Consider the following 19,793-nt stretch of genomic DNA (forward strand, 5'->3'; position numbering starts at 1 on the left):
ATCAGTGTCTTAGTATCGTAGCATTTTTTTCAAGTCCGAGCACTATTACAAACATACAGTATGAGCTTAGTAATAGTCAAATATAAGCCAAAAGTGATAAAAGGATTTTATAGTTCAAGGCTTAAGAAGACCCCTACCAAAGACACTGCAATCAAATTTACACTTTAGAAATACAAATCTCACCGCAAAAAAAAAAAAAAAAAAAGTACTCTTAACAGGAAACTTTGCTATATAGCGCCACCGCGATATGTGAAACACAATATAAAGGGGGACCTACTGAATACCATTTTTTGTTACATTTTTCTTTGGTAGCGTGCCATGCTTTTCTAATGTAAAATATGTGCTTTAGCTAAATAAAGGCTTGGGAAATGTACCGCATGTGCAGTGCCAGTTTGTAGGTTTCTTACAGATCTGTCGGACTCTTCCTGGCGTGAGCTTCCAAGCACCAAAAGGCAGCGATTGGTCAGTAAGACTAAAAGTCTATCAAGTTTACATCTGCGAGTTCTTTTGTGAATGTTCTAAAAGCTCTTCTTTGTTGTCTCTTCCAGTGCTTTGATGCTGATCCAGGATCAGGAGCCCAGCATGATCTCAACACATCCATCATGTCCATGACTTGACCTGGATTTCAGTCTCAGTGGGCACGGGATTTATGACATGCCGTGACATCAACACGGCGGCCATGTTGGCCGCTGCACAACAGGTGACTGCGGTCGAAATAACAGGCGATGGAAATCGAACCCCCCAGTCATCACCATCAAGCAGGGCTTAGGACAATTAAGCAGACGGGCAGGAAATGCGTGCGATGCCGCGAGGACGTTCGACACGCTGTCTTGGTTTTCCCGACTCTGGTTGACACTTAGTTTAGGAGATCATTTATTACATGTGGCAAAGTGCGGCAGCTCACTGGAGAGTGCAACACATTCTTCAGTGGCTGAAGAGCGTAATGCAGCAAATGTACCGTAAAGGCTCTTCCACAGGATTAAAAAAGAATAAATACAAGACCTGTCATAAATTCATGCGTGTGTAACGCTAATACTGCTCACACTTCCGTATTAATTTCACAAAATCTTGTGCTTTGTGATGGTGTTGAGTAGTCTGTTTGGCGCACATGCAATCATATTGAGAATAAATACAGTGGCCAACCAAAATTTCCTTCAATTAAACCACCAAAAAAAACAAAACAAAACAAAAACAAGCTTATTGTTTTGGGCAGTAAAGAGGATTGATGTTAGTAAATATCTAGAGTCACTCATTAAAACCAAAGACAAGCATCCAAAACCTTGGTGTGCTGATTGATTCTGATTTGACTTTCAGCAGTTTTATCAAATCAACCACTAAAATGTTTCTTCTACTAGCTAAAGAACACATCCACAATGAAGACTTGCATGTTCCAAGCAGACCAGGCGATGCTAATGCCTGCTTTTATCTCCAGTAGACTTGGTTATTGTAATGGTCTTCTAACTGGACTCCCAAAATAGCAATCGTCAATCTTTGTCAACTGTGGGCCTGTGAAGCCCTTTGACACTCTTTTGTGATGAAGGACTATACAAACTTGACTTGACTATCAGGCCCAATATGTAATCACTTTCAATAATATATTTTCATTATTATAGAAATAGTACAAATATGACCATAGACTGTATTTACTACACGAAAATGCAACATCTTAATCATAGTCACTAAATAACTATACTGATTTAATGTATTGCGAAAGCACTCAAGTATAAGGCCATACTATAAATAGAGTTGTGGGTGGCATGGCACTAACATGGTCGAGGAAAAAAAAAAATCCTTAATCCCTCGAGGAAAAAAAAATAATCCTTAGTTGTTTCCATGGCAACGCCAGTAAGTGGCGCAAAGTTACAAGCAGTCACGCTACATCAATGGACATTTTTTATAATCATTAGCAAGCACTGCATTTTCCTTGTTTTTGTTTTTTTAAATCATGAATATGTCGAAAACAATTACTCATTTGTGATAGTATTATTCATGGGGAACATTTAACTGCTGCGGTGCCACATATATAGCTACAAATCAGCATTAAACTGTACACTATACACACACAGTCTTGTATACTTACTCACACAAACACCGAAAGTACCATGAGGGGAGCATAAATACATTATATAATAATAATTTGGTTCTTGGTCATCATAAGGATGTTGTGTTTAATTTCCTTAATTGACCACTTGACTTAAATATCCCTGCGTCAATATACATGTTGGAATTTTCCCTCTAATTGGACCATACATTTTCAATAGCCATCTTCCTGACACACACACACACACACACACAGATCTCCCCCTCACGGCGTGTCCAGTGGCTGTCTCCGAGTACCCCTCTGTGCGTCTAGATGGCATGCTGAGAATGTTTACTTTCGCCACAGTGTGTATTTACAGAGCCTAATAGTTTTTAGGCCGCGATGGCGCCTTGCTTCGTAACGTGTGTACAACCCCGAGAGTCCTAACTCACGCACACACACAGACAACATACATCGGCCCCGCTGAACAACAAATCAAACTTGTGCTATTTGGAGGTGGTTGTAATGATACCAGGCGATGAGTGTCAAAATGTGGCGTTGGAGCGTCTGTGATGGGAAATAATGGCCCTGACGGCTTCATAAATACGGCAAAGGCCACAGGGCGAGAGTGTAAGTGCACTCAGGGCTGGCGATGAATGGATACACGACGTCTTAAAAGGTGACATGAGGAACGGTGAAATTACTCATTGTGACAGTCCCTGACGGTGGTGTTTACAGTACATGGGGCACCAACCAGCTAGGACGGCTGCATAACAGGAAAACTGTGCTCAAAGAACACGTATACCGGTCATTCAATGTTACATCGAAAACATATTTAGTTATCTCGTAGTGGTTCCGGTGGGCGGATGGTTAGCACATCTGCTTCAGTTCTGAGGTTAGGCATTCAAATCCAGGTTTGTGCGTTTGCCTGGGTTTTCTGCGGGTACCGACTGCAGAATTTCCCCAAAGTCCCACATGAATGCCTCGTGCAGTTTACCGATTTTGCATTGCAAGTTTCTCGAAACACGATCTGTTCTTGACAAACCGTGCAGCAGAAGGTGATGAAAATACCGAACTGCTAGAGCAGGCGTTCGCGCAAAGCTAGGTAAAGACGGTACTATGCGTTGAAGCAGTATGACGACCAAAATTCTTCTCAAACTGGTCCTGAACTGCAGTTGGGGAGAGAGAAACTGAATGAAATGCTTACAGAAAGGTCAAAGCATAAGCTGTCAAAGGATGACGGCCTCACATCTGTCTGAATGATACCCTGAAACGAAATAGAAAATAGCAAGTCCATAGTGACCGTTGGGACTATTCAGTCACGAGTGTGCATTTTCATCTCTTCAAACCTTTGGGGGCTATTAGTGCGTGAAACCAAAGAAACATTTCCTTTTCAATGGTGTTATTTTCCCCACTGCCGATCGGTGACTGCCTTCCCAGGACTACAGTGTTCAGTTTTTATATACACGCACACACACAAAAAACAACTAACAAATAGCTTCACAGTTCCATTCGATTTACGAAACGAATGTCAGGTTTCTCATTTAAACACAACATGCAGTAAAACATCACGCGGCGGTGTAACTGTCCTTTAACTGGCTGATTTGTCAGCGCTTCGTTCAGCTAATTGAAACAGCAGAACAGGCATTGAATGCTGAATGGCTCTCAGCACACAATGAGGCCAAAGGAACAAAACAGGTGAAAATAACATGAGCGCATGACTTGGGCTGCTGAACCTGATGTTCCGACGCCTGCCTGTCTGTCGTATTCAGCCGAGGTGCTCTATTCACACCGAGGGACCCGGGGGACGCCGCCTCGGGGTTATGGACGCGTTTGTGTGTAAGAGGGGAGGGAACGCGCACAGCGAACAGCAGAGAATGCTTGGTGATGGGTTACCAAAAACAGAGCACCCAAGGGGACAATGGGACCCAGGAAATTCCTGACATAACCCCAACACACCGGAGAGGAAGTGGAAAAGGGGATTTATTGGTGTCACCCCCACCACCCCCCCACCCCCCCAGCCCCTGCCCCCTGCTTCCACAGGAGAAGTGGGTACCTCTTTTGTCCCCTCTGGCATTGGAGATGGACTGAAACGAGGCGCCTTGCACTCTTCGCAACACCTAATCACTCTTTGAAAGAAGAACCGCCAATTAGGGAATGGCCATATATGGCTTTTCAAGGTTTGGGCCATGCTGAAGTGTTGTTTGTGAGGCCTGAATGGAAAGATTGGGGTTTCGTTGACCCCATGGGAACGTCAATTCATTTTGGAAGAAAGTAAAGTTGAAGGACAAGACAATTGTCTAGAGAATTTTCAATAGTTTTAACCAAGAATGACGTTAGTTTGATCCATGTAAGCACGCGACAAAGCATAAATGTCCCATACATCCTAAACAAATTAGATTTTCCTATAGCCACTCATTAAGCTCATTCCGTCTTTTTTTTTTTTTTTTTTTTTTTTCTTTAAACCAAATGGAAGGAGTGGTTTAGTGTTGCATTCTAATTACTGACCTACACTGCCTGAGCCCACGTACAGCTTGTGCAAACTATATTGAAGGTAAATACGCGGAAATGACCATTGGCAAGAAAGCGTGTGACAAAGAAAACCTTTTCACTATTATGATACTTGAGACCTCACAGAAAACATAAGTACCAAATGTTAAAGCCTGCACTCAAGGCTGTTGATTTCAAAAATACTATTTTAATTACTTAAGCTATATTTAAAAGAAAAACTCTATTGGCAATTATTAGCCTTGGATTGAGGAATGCTTTTTTATATATATATATATATATATATATATATATATAATGGTTAACACACAACAGGAATGTGCTTCAGATGTACAAATCATAATCATCATCATCAAGTGTTTAGTGTGAAATAAAGTCTCATAACTGAAACCCTCATTTATTATTCCAGATTAGTCCATATTTGCAGGAATTTTGAATGGGTTCTATATAGTGAATGAAGTCAAATGGGCAAAGTAAAGCAACACTGCCATCCAGTGGCAAATAGGCTTCTGTAGTCAACACATAATTCATGTGTTTAGCAAGCTGTTCTACTTGGAATGTCAATGACGAGAAATGGAGTTTTATTAGAAGGTTAGAATACTCGTTGTCGCTCGTACTATACGGACAACATGGAAGAAGTGGGAATGATTGATTAATTCCAGGAACATTTTAAGAAGTTTGTATCAGAACAGAACTTTGCGAGTGTGTTACATATGTGAATTACTAATGTGATCTGATTCCATTTAGACATATTGAAAGTACAAAAAAAAGGGACATCGCCCAAAACAGTAAAGGTATGTTTTTGGCTTCAATCCGTTTAATGCCACTGCCAGTGGCATTATAGATGCTAACTCATAATGGGAAACGTCGTAGAAAGGCTTACGACTAGCATCTATATAGCGTGGTCACAATGCTAGCAACGGATGTTTGAACACAGTGGAGCAAACGCGTATAGCCAGACAATATAACCATACTCACGGGCATATATTCTTTATCCTCTGCGATGGACGATTAATAGTACTGCAGTTTACTGAGTCACTTAATTGTGGAACTCTTCTTATTATATATCTGTATTATACTGCCCCCGGTGGCACAGTGTTTGAAGTTACGAGCGTGGTCATGGAACAAATTAAGCACATATTTTAAGGTACCACTGTAAAAAAAAAAAAAAAAAGACGTTACAGATTACATACTGCCCTTTTCTACTCTCAATTGATTACTATTACCATTGACCTCTATTTCAACACTGAAAGTGGCAGTACCTGTACAATGATGCCCAATATAGAACACAATGGTGCCCATAGTAAAGCAATTCCAACATTAAAGACGATGATATTAATGACCCGATATAAAATAATTAAAATTCACAGAAAATTACAACTGTGAAGATGTTGACAAGAATAATAAAGACAACATTCTGAATAAAACCTCAATGATGCCAATAGAGACAATTTTAAAGAGACCAATATTGTATTGTTATAATACCAGAATGTATGATAATGCCAGTAATACCAGGATTGAAGAAAGTCAGCAGAAGCCAAAGAGCCTGGACCATACGTGGTGAAAACTGTCAAATGTGAGATGAGTAGTTGTATCGCATGGTCGAGATGCCAACTTTCAATGTGACATCACACTCAAACATGTAATTATGTAAACGTCACGAAGTGTTTCGTTCAAAGCAATTTGATGGCAAGAAGCGATGATGTCACAGAGCAATAAAGCCGCCAGTGTTATTCCCACATACTGCTGGACTTCCCCGCCCACCTGCAATGAACGATGCTTGAAGTTGATATCTTTATGGCATAGCTTCACTTTAATTTCACAGCGTGCAACCCACTTCCCTTCAGTCCACATCAGCATGACAGGGACTAAAATACTGCCGAAGCTGCAAAAGAAGCCTCTATGTTACCGTCAACTACTAACAGCTTATTAAAGTGTAATTTTTCACGCCGCTTCCCCAAAGTTAAGGTAAGCTGATCCAACTACACGTTAAGCTTATGTCGCAAACACTCCTAATGACATGTTGAAAAGTGATGTCATTTCCTGGGATGACATATGGTTTGGGGAGGCAGGGCCAAAATCTTTTACATTTCAAGAACATTGAATTTCTTTAGAAGCCAATCACAAGTTGAATATTTTGTTTATCGTGTGTGCTCGTTTTCTAAACCTTGCAATAAAAAGTCAACACCTTCCAGCTATCAAAAAATACACATGGGAAAAAAAACGAAAAAAAAAAACTGCAATAACACATAGGGGGGGGGGGGAATATTTTGATTGTAAGAAACAATATAAATGTGAAAAAAGGTGTCATTTTAAATATAATTAATTTAAAATAATTTTATAACCTACTTTACCAGTCATCGCTAAATAAATTGTCCTCAGAAACATACCACCATACTTACCATAGTAAATTCCCATGTCTTATTTACTGACATTATCTTTATTGTAGACAAAATGGAAGGACAAGGGGACGGACGGCACAACGGTCCAAATTGTAAGTACTTGACATTTGGTTTCATCATTGGTCTCTGTTTGGGTAAAACTGATTTCTGTATGATTTTATGCTGATGATAATATCATCTACGCATGTCAACTGTGTTGCAGGCTACCGTATTCCACTGCCAATAGGAAACGGCGCACGGAATATGGAAACCCTTGGGCTAAGGGTTTTTATTTTAAATCAGGAGATCATCTTTTCCATACACGCCATGATAAGGCCACCCGATAATGACGTCATCGACAACGACGGCAACAACGAAGACAACGACGAGGAGGACTATATTGAAGACAACGAGGACGATAACGATGACGAGGAACAGATCGATGACGACAATAACATCGAAGACAATGATCAGGAAGAAAATATCGAGGATAATGAGAATATTGAAGACGACGAAGAGGACGTTACCGAAGACAGCGACGGCGATGCCGACGTTGAAGACAACGACGCCGAAATGGAAGAGCATCATGAATACCACGCAGACAACAACAATATGAACGACATGCACATGAATGACGAGAATGCCGTGCTCCTCTTCAGAATCCGCGTAAGGCCGCTGCAACACGGCGACGTATTTGACGACATTTTCCTCGAATTGCGTTTGGTGAACAACGACGACTTTGACGAGATCGAAAACAACGAAGACCAAAACGGCGAAGTCAACGAGGAGAACATCGAGGACGACCAGAATGCTGATGAAGACGACGGTTTTGAAAATGTCGTTAATGCCGTCAATAATACAGACGATGAAGACAACAATTGTAATAACAATGAAGATCCTGAAGAGAATGACTGTAATAACGATGAAGGTTTTGAAGACTTTGACAATGAAATCGAAAATTTTGAAGGTCGTAGTGTCATTGGCAATGTTGTCAATGAAAAGAGTAAACATTTCCACCCTGGAGTCTACCAAGACTTGGACAATCCTTTGCCAGGACCGTCAAGGGAGAGGTCTATAGAGGATGAAGATGATGAAACGAGCAGGGGCAAACAATTCCAGTGGTGGGATGATTGCAATTCGGACAGTTTTTCTGATAACATTCATGAAGACGATGACTACCACCGCTGTTGTACAGCCAAGCAAAGGTCAAGCGACGACGTAGATTCACAAGACGACAGAAGGGGGAAGAAAACGCGGAAAAAAAACTTCATATCAAAATCGGAAGACGAGGACTTTGCCTTTTGTTCGAGTGATCATGATGCAGACGAGGACCTCCCGGCTGAATCATCGAGGAAGAGGCCGCGAGGAGAAGGAGGACATCCGTCCGAAACAGGAAGACGCGAGAAGCGTTTTCGACACGGCAACACCTCCGGTAGCGACTTGGATGAAGCCCAACCAGATGTTCGGCCTGGATCGTCCTCAAACAGGTTGAGAGACAATCAAGATGAAGAAACTAAGGACAGCGAGAAATAATTCACGAGGTAGGGATGATAATTCATTAACTGATGAGAATTCCGCCGATTGTTCGGAATAGTTGATTGGATCGTGTCTCGACGCAATTGAGGCAAAATGAAGTGCACTGCCTGACGGCAACCAGCAGAGGCGCTGTTGATTCAGTCTCGACTCGTTTGCTGGCTTAAGAGGAGCAGCATGACGTCAGTTGAGCTATTTTCACACGATGGCACAACTCCAGGCAGCATTATTGTGCTGCTCTACAACAATGACACTGAAACGGGAGTTCAGAACATTCCGAGATTTAATTAAAACTAGAATCAAAACGAATAGGTAGTTGAATGTGCATGTCTTGTACATGTTTATTCTTGATTACCCCTGCCAAGGGACTTAATGAATTATTGTGCACTGGTGGAGGATTACGATGTATATCTAAATCCAGATTTTCCTTTTTTTTTCTTCTACATTTTCCTAATGTAAGGAAAGTGCCAGAGAATGTTTTCATCATTTCTGCAGATAAGCCAACATAGTACTGATAGTTTTACTTGTAAAATGGTCATTGTCAAATTAATCCCAATATAACATTGGGTTTTTACTCTGTACACATGATATCCAGTCAAAGCGAAAACTATTTTCCTCTTTTATGATCAGACTTGTAAACTAGTTTAAGAACAGTTAAGCAAACTGAAATAGCTGACATCATACACATACGCACACGGTCATGTGTTGATGACATAAATTGCTTTGTTCAAAGCACCTGGAAAGGAGGTAACAAAAGATGTGGCGATGACACAGAGCATTAAAGCCAACATTGTTTTCCTGCACGCACTGAGCACCAGTTTTTGGTTTAAAAAAAAATGTTAATGTTTGAAGTGTGTGTGTGTTTTTTTTTTTTTTTTTTTTTTACAAGTAAACAATCCCGAAAGTTCACCCCTAAATTGTTTAGTCACCTGAATGTTTTTGTTGTATACAAACTACAATTTTTCAGAGAAGGTCCCTGAAGTAAAGGTATGTCTACACAAAGCATTTAGAATAGCAGATTAATTGAGTTCAGAATGATAGTTAATGGAATTATTCTTTGGTGTCTTAACAAATTACAATCAAATATTGATCATTTTTGGTATTTTGTCAGCAACCTGTTGTGGAGGTACGATTAGATTTCTTTAGATAGGGCATGTGTTGAAATATTCAGAAAGTCCAAATTTGAGACTTTTAAAACTTGATATTTGATTTTACACCTTTTTCGTTACATTTTAGTAGGACTTAAAAAAAAAAAAAAAAAAAAAAAAAATAGCATTGACAATTTTAGAGACTTACACGTTTGGACAATAATATTTTGAGATTATCATTGTTTTTGGTATCTTTGCTTATCTAGGAGACATGTGCTACTCTTGCCTAACATTAAGGCACGTGGCCTTATTTCCAACTGTTTAATTACAATTAATAATTCTAACAGTAAATAAACACCTGTATTTTGTATTTGAATTAACTGTTATTTCATATGCACAGTTGAGACCCATGTCAACAATGAGGAAGACGTTTTATTATTGATTTTGGATTCCTTTTAGACAAAATGGAAGGACAAGGCGATGGATGGCACAATGGCCCGAGTAGTAAGTTCATGATTTCAAGCATGTTTTCCAGCAGCTATTTAGGGTCAAACTCGTTCTTTTCCATATTAACAGTTGCATCATCTATGTCTCAATGAATTTCAGGTTACCATATTCCACTGCTTATAGGAAACAGACCACCCAACGACGACCCTAACATGGAGTACATTGTCGTACTTGATTTTATCGTGAATCAAGAGATTATCTTTGTGAACGAGGCGGAACCGTGGCCAAACGATGACATTGACATGAATGTCGATGAGAATGAAGAAAACATTGACATTATCATTGACGGTGACAATCAGTTGGAAGCAGCTGTTGGGGCTGAGGTTGAGATAGGTGTCATTGGAAGCGCGGAGGAAGAAGACCCTCTGCTCGGCTTGTCGAGGAATATCTGTAAACATGATTATGAGGAGGAGGAGGAGGAGGAGGAAGAGGAGGAAGAGGAGGAAGACAGCAGCAGCTTCCGGTGGTGGGATGAGTTCGATGGCAACAGTTCTGACGGCAGTGCTGAGCAAGACGTCACTGATGTCGAAGCCCCACTCATGCTACAAACGCAGGCCAACGTGTATGTCATGAGCCTAAGCGGGCATCTGGCGCACAGCTCGGGCATAATTGTCTTGGCCGAGGGGGAGAGAGCGTCAAAGGAGGGGGACGGTTTCTGGGACCAAGACATGGTGGACGACCCCCTGACCGCACCGTCCGCAGAAAAATTCAAAGAAAACCACGAAGAACGAAATAGCAGCATCATGAACTGATTGAAAGGATGAGATTAAATTCATCGCAAACTGATGGATGCTTATGATGACTTTGAGCACAGTCATGTATTTCAACTATGTCCAGTGCTGTTTTTTCACCATCCAAATAAAATGCCCGTCATCGGCTGTGATCTATTTTCTTGCCTCTAACTGAGCGGAAAAAGAAACTAAAGCTGGAATATTGTTGGGTGGGATATTCAAAATCTGTCATATTGTTCTAGATATTGAAAGTCCCTTGTAAAGTTTGCATCAGCGGTTATCCTGCACAATTGTGAAGTGCAGTTAGCTATTTACCGATTCCTACAACCCGATAAAATCCATCTTCCCTTCGGATAGTCCGCTACCGTGGACGCTTTAGAGTGCCTCGTTGTCAGCCATGAGTGCGCGCGTTTCAGTGAGAAAGGCGGAGGTAGGAGGGGACAAGGGAAAAAAGAAATCCGGCTTGGCAGACTGGGGGTTCTGCGCAGGTGTGGCCAATTTAGAAGGCCTCGTTCCGCTACCGCCTGGTGGGATATACTCCAACTGCCAGAAGCGTAAATATTTTTTATGGTTCAAAGATGTAAAATTAAAAAAAAAAGTTTTAAATTATTCTCACATTGTGTTAAAAGCCAAGGAATACAAATGGGTTTTTGAGTGGGTTTTAAAAATGGATAGAACGGGGGGGGGGGGGTAAAAGTATACATACTTATAAACTTAAATAATAATGGGTACACAGGTTAATTGTACCTTATTCTGCTAACTGACATCCATCATTCTAGAAAGGGTTACAAAGTCAGATATAAAGCTTTAGGACTCCAGCGAACCATAGTGAGAGCCATTATCCACAAATGGACAAAGCATGGAACAGCGGTGAACCTTCTCAGGAGTGGCCGGCCTACAAAAATTACCCCAAGAGCACAGCGGTGACTCTTCCAAGAGGTCTTAAAGGAACCCAGGACAACATCTAAGAACTGCAGGTTTCCTGTGCCTCTATCAAGGTCAGTGTTCATGACTTAACAATAAAGAAGAGACTGGGCACACACTGCATCCATGGCAGCATTCCAAGATGAAAACCACTGCTGACCAAAAAAGAATAAACAGGTTTGTCTTATATATATATATATATATACATACACACACACACACACACACACACACCCATCCATCCCCATGCCTGCGTGGGTTTTCTCCCACATCCCAAAAACATGCATTAATTGGTGACTCTAAATTGCCGTAGGTGTGACTGTGAGTGCGAATGGTTGTTTGTTTGTATGTGCCCTGCAATTGGCTGGCAACCAGTTCAGGGTGTACCCCGCCTCCTGCCGATGACAGCTGGGATAGGCTCCAGCACGCCCGCGACCCTAGTGAGGAGAAGCGGCTCAGAGAATGGATGGCTGGATGGATATATGTATATATATATATTGTGTATATATATTTATATATATACACACTGGGTGATCGAAAAGTAACTCTATTTTAAAATACTTATTTGTTCATATGTTGTAATAGTTTTCAAAAAAAATTTGTGTATGTTCCATGATTAAAGGAGCAAGTCAATTCTACCAAACCAACGACTTTGGAAGAATTTGAAGGACGAATACGAGAAGTTATGTCTTCCATCCCACAAGAGTTCCGTGTGAAATCAGTTAATGCGGTTCCCAGGCGGCTTGAAAAACCGGTGGCTCGTGCTGGCGCCCATATCGAATTTTAAATAAAACTCAATGCTTCACACTTTCTTCTCATGTTCATTTCTTGTAAGAATTATAGTTCAGAAATAAATTACAAGTACCTAAAAATAGGGAGTGACTTTTCAAACACCCGGTATATATATATATATATATATATATATATATATATATATATATATATATATATATATATATATATATATATATATATCGATAGATAGACAGACAGACAGACAGACAGACGAGATAAAAGTTTAACTTGTTTGAAGGTGTGTGTGTGTCTTGTTACATAGGGCATAACAGTATTTTAGAAAAAAAAATATACCAACAGTCAAACAAGGTAGTGGTGGTGTGATGGTCTGGGGTTGCTTTCCTACTTCAGCACCTGGACGACTTGCTATGATTGATGGAACCATTAATTCCGCTCTCTACCATAAAATCCAAAAGGATTGCTTAATTAAAACAATTCTGCAAGGAAGAGCCATATCTCTCCACAGATATGAGAAAGATTCATTGCCAGCTATAGAAAATGCTTGATTTCAGTTGTTGATGCTGAGGGTGGCCCAACCCGTCATTAGGTTGAGGGGGCAATTAATTTTCACAGTCAGGTAGGTTTCAATATTTTTTTTTTCCTAAATATATCCGAAATAAATCACCATTTGAAAATTGTTTTTTTTATATTGGGTTATCTCATATATATATATATATATGATGTTTGAAGATCTTACACATCAAAGTGGGCAAACTATCCGCCAAAAAAATAAGAATTTAAGGAGGGAGCAAATACTTCCTCAAAGCACTGCAAATGAACAATAATACATTATTTGTTGTAAATACTTTTTGAACCATTAAAGTCACATTGCATAATTTCACACCAAATGATCTCTCACAGCTTCCTCGGATATCTTGACATGGCCGCTGCAACGAAAGCGACATCACATCAAATATTACGTATCATCACAATGATGTAATCACGTGCAATGTCATCAAGTACTTTGGTCAAAGCACGTCCTATTAAATTTGTAGATACATGTTGCCATGACACAAAGCCACAACTGTTGTTTCTCCATGCACTGCTGGAGGAGCATTTTTTCCCCATCATCTTTTGTTTGAAATGCATGTCTTTGCATGGACACGACAATGAAACGCTCTCCACCTGTGATAGCAGAGTTTACTTTGATGTCACAACACGTTTAATTCAGGTCAGCATGATCAGGACTCAAATATTGCAGAAATTAAGCTGCTATTTTACACACCAATTCCCTGATAAAAGGTAAGCCTCCACTCAATTAATCATTTCAAACAATGATACCCAGCTGCTGTAATGTGCCATGAGACATCAACTCTTACTTGTAACAAGTGGGGGGAAACGGCCAGAAAGTTCAGTAGAAGCTTAGGTAAAAATGTTGACAAGTTGAAAGATGACAACAAACATACTGAATTAACCACCGACCTGACCTACATTACAAATCAGCGCTCATCTTGCTATGATAAAAGGACATTATCGCCTGAGGTTATAATTGCAAAAGTGCCAAATTTCAATGTATGTAAAATTGTAATACAACTAATTGATGGATGTCTTTTAGGCAAAATGGATGGACAAGGGGACGGATGGCACAATGGTCCAAATAGTAAGTTGATTGACTTTTGATTTCAAACTGATTTTTGTATGAACTGCAATAGTAATAGTACATATATATGACAATGTTGTCGCAGGTGTCCGTTTGCCATTACCAAGAGGTCTCCGCCCACCAAACGATGAACCAAACATGGAGTTCATTGCCGTCCTCGATTTTATTGTTAATCAAGAGATCATCTTTGTGAATGAGCCCGAGCAATGGGATCTGGATGACAATAATCAGAATAATAATCCAATTCATATCAATAATGTGAATATGGAAGACAATAATGTCCTTAATGGACAGAATGTTGACAATGCAATTGTCAATCAACCACATTATGCTGTTGTTGAGCTTCAAATGGAAGCCAATCAGCGTATGGAAGCAGTAGAGCCTTTGTCTGAGCAATCACAGGACCATTCTAGAAACGATCACGAATATGATGAAGTTAGAATCAGTGAGCGTATAAGGAGGTCGTCCACTGTAGATGATACCTCTGATAGCAACACAGAACCTCGGCCGGGACCATCCTGGCAGGGGTCTGAAGATGAGGACGAGGATGAAGACGGAACGAGGCGCGACAGGCAATCCCCGTGGTGGCACGGCCTTCATCGGAGAGGTTCTGACAGTAGCACAGACTTTGATATTTATGAAGTAAATCCTTTACTTGGTGGATCAAACCAAAGCTTGGATTCGAAAGAGGAGAATGGAGAAATGGAATCGAAATCCTCGGGAGAGTTTTCCGCAATAGCTAAATGTACGGACGACCTTGGTCAAAGCATCATCAACAGTGATCCTGCTGAAGAAGTATCTGATTCTGAGGAGAGGTTAAAAGACTTTATCGAACAAGAGACAGAGCACGAACCACCGCTCGTGCTGTTCAGGAAGAGTTTGAGAGGTAAAGCCAAACACCAGATTGAAAGAGGAAGCAGCAAGCGTTTCCAGTGGTGCCACGGATGTGACAATAACGGCTCTGAGAAAATCACTGACCAAGACAATCCTGAAGAAAACTCTCTGGCTTGTGGTTCTCACAAAAGTTCAAGAGATGACTTGGATTCAGATGAAACAACATTAGGACTCCGCAATGACTTTCCTGAAATCCTCGTACATGACTGCGAGCTTTCTCAAAGCATCACAACTAGTTATATGTCTGAGAAAGAAGGAGTGTCTTCTGATGAAGACCCACAGCCTGGACCGTCCAGCCGCATGTCAAGAGACGAGGCCGGACACCACCTTGAGATGATGAGCACCAAGCGTCTGCAGTGGTTGCACGAATGTTGCGCTAACAGTTCGGATAGCAGCACGGACGTGGAAGACACTGAGGGGGTCGCTGTGTCTGGAGCATCAAGGAAGAGGTGTGGAGAAGACGACAAAGAAGAAGCTGAAACAAGAATCAGCAAACGTTTCCGGGTGGGGTACGATCGTAGTCCTGATGATGTCAGTGATGGAAATGAGGCTGAAGAAGACTGGAATGGATTGAAAGAAAAACTGGATTCCAATGATCCTAAAGGGAAGAAAATGTTAAGGTGGCAAGCCGACTTTTCTGAAAGACGCAAATGTAATTCTATTCCTTCTCATTGCGCCGTAAATGGTTCCCAGGAATTTGCTGCTCGTTGCAGCGACCAAGAGGCAGAGGATGACCCTCGGCCAGCACCAACCAAGGAGAGGTTGTTCCAACTTGAAAGTGTGAAAGATTTCCAGGTGAGGCACGGATGTCACCACAACAGCTCTGATAGCGCCGACTCAGACGCTGCTGAAGCTGAACCTCTGAAATCAAGCCTGCGGGACAACCTGGCCCTGCTAAGTTTAAGCAGCCATCTTTCTCACAGCAAACAGAAAACAGTCAGGTTCCAGGAGGAAACAACTTCCCAAGAAAGTGATCAAGAGGCAGAAGAAGACCCGACACAAACGCAATCTCATGAGACCTTGAGTAAGGATGGAAACGGTCACAATTAGTGACAATGACTTCAGGATTAAAAAAAATGTCATCCAAAGCGGATGCTAAAGGCGATCGCACCATACTACAGATAAATGTAGTTAATCTATCAAATATTTAAATGGGAAAAGGTTAGATATCATTGTGGCCAATTAAAAGCATGCATTCCTCCATTCAGTTTGGATCAAAGGGTTAGGAGATGCATGCTTTTCATTGGACAGCAGCAATATGTGTAATGTGATTTTTTTTTTTAAAACATTTTTATTTGGTCACTCTGTTATTGTGATCTAAATAGATCTGACACAATGCAAATCTGTGTTTTGTCATTTGTGTGTACACAATACACATCCTCATTCCAAAGTTGACCACCAAGCAAGCATGTCTTTAATTATAATTTTTTTTTTTAATTCATGGCTGATGGGCCGCCATTCAAAGTGACATCATCCACAAAATATATACATCATCCCAATGATGTAATCATGTGTGATGACATGAAGTGCTTTGTTCAAAGCATTTTGACTTCATGTTCTATGTTGCTATGACACAGAACCAACCACGTCCTGTTACATGTACTACTAATTTCATATTGATAGCAAAAATAGGAATATATTTCACTCAGCATGATAACAACTAAAACCCGCGAAGAAAATATTCATATCACCAACTTCAGATTGCTTTGTAAACTGCAATTTTACAGACCCGTGCCCTGAAGTTAAGGTAAGTCAGTCACGACACAAAGAAACTGAATTATTGACACCCTTTTCATTGTCAGTATTTTTATTTCTGTTAAGCATTTTGTTTTATCTTGTCCTTAAACCTGATATGATAGCAAATGTGATGTATTTAAAAATAGATCGAGATTGTAATTGAATTTATTTGCCAATTACTTTATTTTTTTTTTTTTAATTATTTAGAATTCCTTTGGACGAAATGGAAGGACGGGGAGATGGCCGGTGCTTTGGTACTTGAGATTTGTTTTGCCATTTAGGTAAAACTGATTCAGTTTCAGCTGCATAGTTATAACGCCATTAACGCATCTTGAACTTGTTGCAGGCTACCGTATTCCGCTGGACTTGGGTAGAGGGGAACCAAATTTAAGATTTCGTCGATTCGGTATTTCCTTGCGCAGTAATGAAATTTCCTTCATAATTGCGGCCGTGCCAAGGCAACCTCCTAACGAAAGTGACAACAATGACGATGAGGCCAATCTTGAAGACGTCGACGACGGGCCAAACGCAGAAGACAATGACCGCGAGGTCAATATTGAAGACAACGACGACGCCGTAGCTGAAGACAGTGACAGTGAGAACGATATCGGAGACGGCGACGGTGGCGAAAACAACGAAGACGGCGACAGCCAAAATGAAGACAGTGACAGTGATTTGATACTTGACAATGACGAACTGGACTATTTTAATGACCATAATGACCAGTATGCATGGATCCGCTTCATTTGGCAGGTATGGCCATTTTCATGTGGCAATATATTTGAAGAAATTGTGTTTGAATTCCAGGGAATACCCGAAGAAGATTTGGCTATTCGTGATTATGATATCATCCAAGGAAATGTTGAAGATAATGACAATAATGCCAACGATCTGAATAACGAAGGCAGTGACAATGCTGATGTTGAGGAAGTAGCCAACGACAATGAAGTAGAATTTGGCGTCAACCAAGCTTCGGCGCAAGTAGAGGAGCCCCCTTTGCCTTTGCCTTTACCGACCATAGCAAACGTCAGATCGAAAGTTGGGGAAATCGATGAGGAAGCATTCCGATGGTGGCATGAGTTTGATTACAACTTTTCCGAGTGTACTGGTATAGATGTTGATGAAGACGATCTTCCACCTGCTGGATGTGAGAAAAAGTCACGAGATAACATGCAAGATGCAAAGAAAGAGAAAAAGTCAGGACTTCAGGTGGACTTGAACAATGAGCTGGATGGGGGCGTCGGAAACAGCGATTTGGTTGAGGAGGAAGAGGCTTCAGAGGAAGGCGAGTTGGTCTCTTGCTTGAGTGAACTAGAGGCAGAGGTAGACCCTTTACCGGGACCATCCAGGAAGAGGTCAAGAGACGAGGCCGGACTCGACCAAGAAACGAGTAACAAACGTTCCTGTCGACGTTCTGAATGTGATGTTAAGACTTCTGACGGCAGTGCCGAAGACTCGCTTTCTCGTGGAGCTACAAAAAGATCGTGAGATTAATTGCAGACCAAAACCTGCACAGTCCTCAGCTGTTGAGAGCACAATGTGGACAATAGTAGGAATGGAATACAATTTGCAAAAAATCAGTTCCTTGTAGTCCTCGCCCCCTCAATTTATAATGACTCCCATTGTTTTGTTTCTTTTAGTAAACAGTCTGAAAGGCTCACCAAATATTGATTGAACTTTTTATTTTAAACGTGCAGTAAAAAAATTTACAATAGAAATATCACATACTGAAACTTTGTGCACTGTCGTTTTTCCTACTGCCGTAGTCTTGTAGTTTCTTTTTGGCTTCGTACATTAGTGGTCCTCGTTTGATGTGATACAATAGCTGAATTACCATCTGATAAGATTTGATTTAGAAAAATCAAATGACATGATTTGATTGAATTCATTTATTTATTTGCAAAATCTGCAAGACAGTGCTGCTCCGGAATATCCAGTATGTCAAACCAAACTTTTTGTTATAGTTTTCCTGGTTTGCCGCTTGGTTCTCTATTTTCAGAAACCACACATCGAGTTCAAATAAGAACTCCCAAGCGCTTGCAGCTGGCAGCACTTTGAGATAATGATGCTGAATTCCACACAAATGAAGGGTCCAAATACCATACCTGTACACATGCATTCAATAGCAATCAGTTTAGTTGGTTTTTTTCCCCCCTTATGGCTTGATCACACATGTAGACACCAAGAAAAGAAGCTAAATTCTCACCACCATGGTCTTTTATCAAATGTTAACAGCAAATCCCCCCAAAATTGTCCCGCAGCAATTCACCACTGTTACCATCCAGTTCCAAAACGTCAGTCAAGTTCATGCTCGTTCTTTCTAAATGTATACAAGAAATTATTAGGATAAGAACAAAATTTGAATGTTGAGAAAATACAATGGAATGTAAATTAAATGTGTGATTTTTTTTTTTTTTTAATGGATGCTGACCTCTTTAAAAGAACAAAACACAATTATCATATGCATGAAATGGGGGGAAATATTACAAAAATATTTATTTATTAATAATGAACAAAAATCGGTCCATCTTTATTCAATGTGAGTATGTGGTTCGTTCGCATCATCCCAACTTCATTTTTTTTTTTTTTCAATGATGGGAAACCTTTGGCTGTCTGATTTCAATTAGGGATAGAATGAATGACCAAAAATGTCATTTGGAATGTTTTGGGTCGCTTAGCTCTCTTTTTACATTGATGACGTGAGTTTGGAGGTGAGAGTTGTTGAGACGTGCGGCCACCAGAGAGCGTCCATTCCCCGTTGAAAAGAAAAGCAACTCCTTTGTCTTGTCTTGAGCACAGCAATGGGCACAGGTGGAAGAAAAGCCTAAATGCACACTCAAGTAACAGTACTGTTACTTTAAAATAATAGAACTCAAGTCAAAGTGAAGTGTAAAGAATTCAAATAATTCCCAACAATTACAATATGAAATCATGTTTTTTTTCCTAATAAAATCACAAACTAGGGCAAATTCATCTGCAATAAACTGTATTATTATTATGAGTGTTATTATTTACACGTGAAATAGCACATACCGCAGATTTGACTTTGTTCGAACGCAGACCAAGAATATGCCT

At 40.5% G+C, this 19,793-nt stretch overlaps 1 protein-coding gene across 1 annotated transcript; it reads left to right on the top strand.

Annotated features, from left to right (window-relative positions):
* Positions 1–7,189: 7,189 nt before the first annotated feature.
* On the top strand, positions 7,190–8,442 carry LOC133395258 (protein PFC0760c-like). The gene has a single exon (XM_061664018.1). The coding sequence runs from the start codon at positions 7,237–7,239 to the stop codon at positions 8,440–8,442; it is 1,206 nt and encodes a 401-aa protein (XP_061520002.1). The 5' UTR covers positions 7,190–7,236.
* Positions 8,443–19,793: the final 11,351 nt, after the last annotated feature.

This window comes from Phycodurus eques, chromosome 19 (genome assembly GCF_024500275.1).
Source record: "Phycodurus eques isolate BA_2022a chromosome 19, UOR_Pequ_1.1, whole genome shotgun sequence".
NCBI lineage: Eukaryota > Metazoa > Chordata > Actinopteri > Syngnathiformes > Syngnathidae > Phycodurus > Phycodurus eques.

Bases quoted from the DNA above. Each gene is read 5' to 3' on its own strand.
- LOC133395258 (XM_061664018.1), top strand. From the start codon at position 7,237: ATGATAAGGCCACCCGATAATGACGTCATCGACAACGACGGCAACAAC.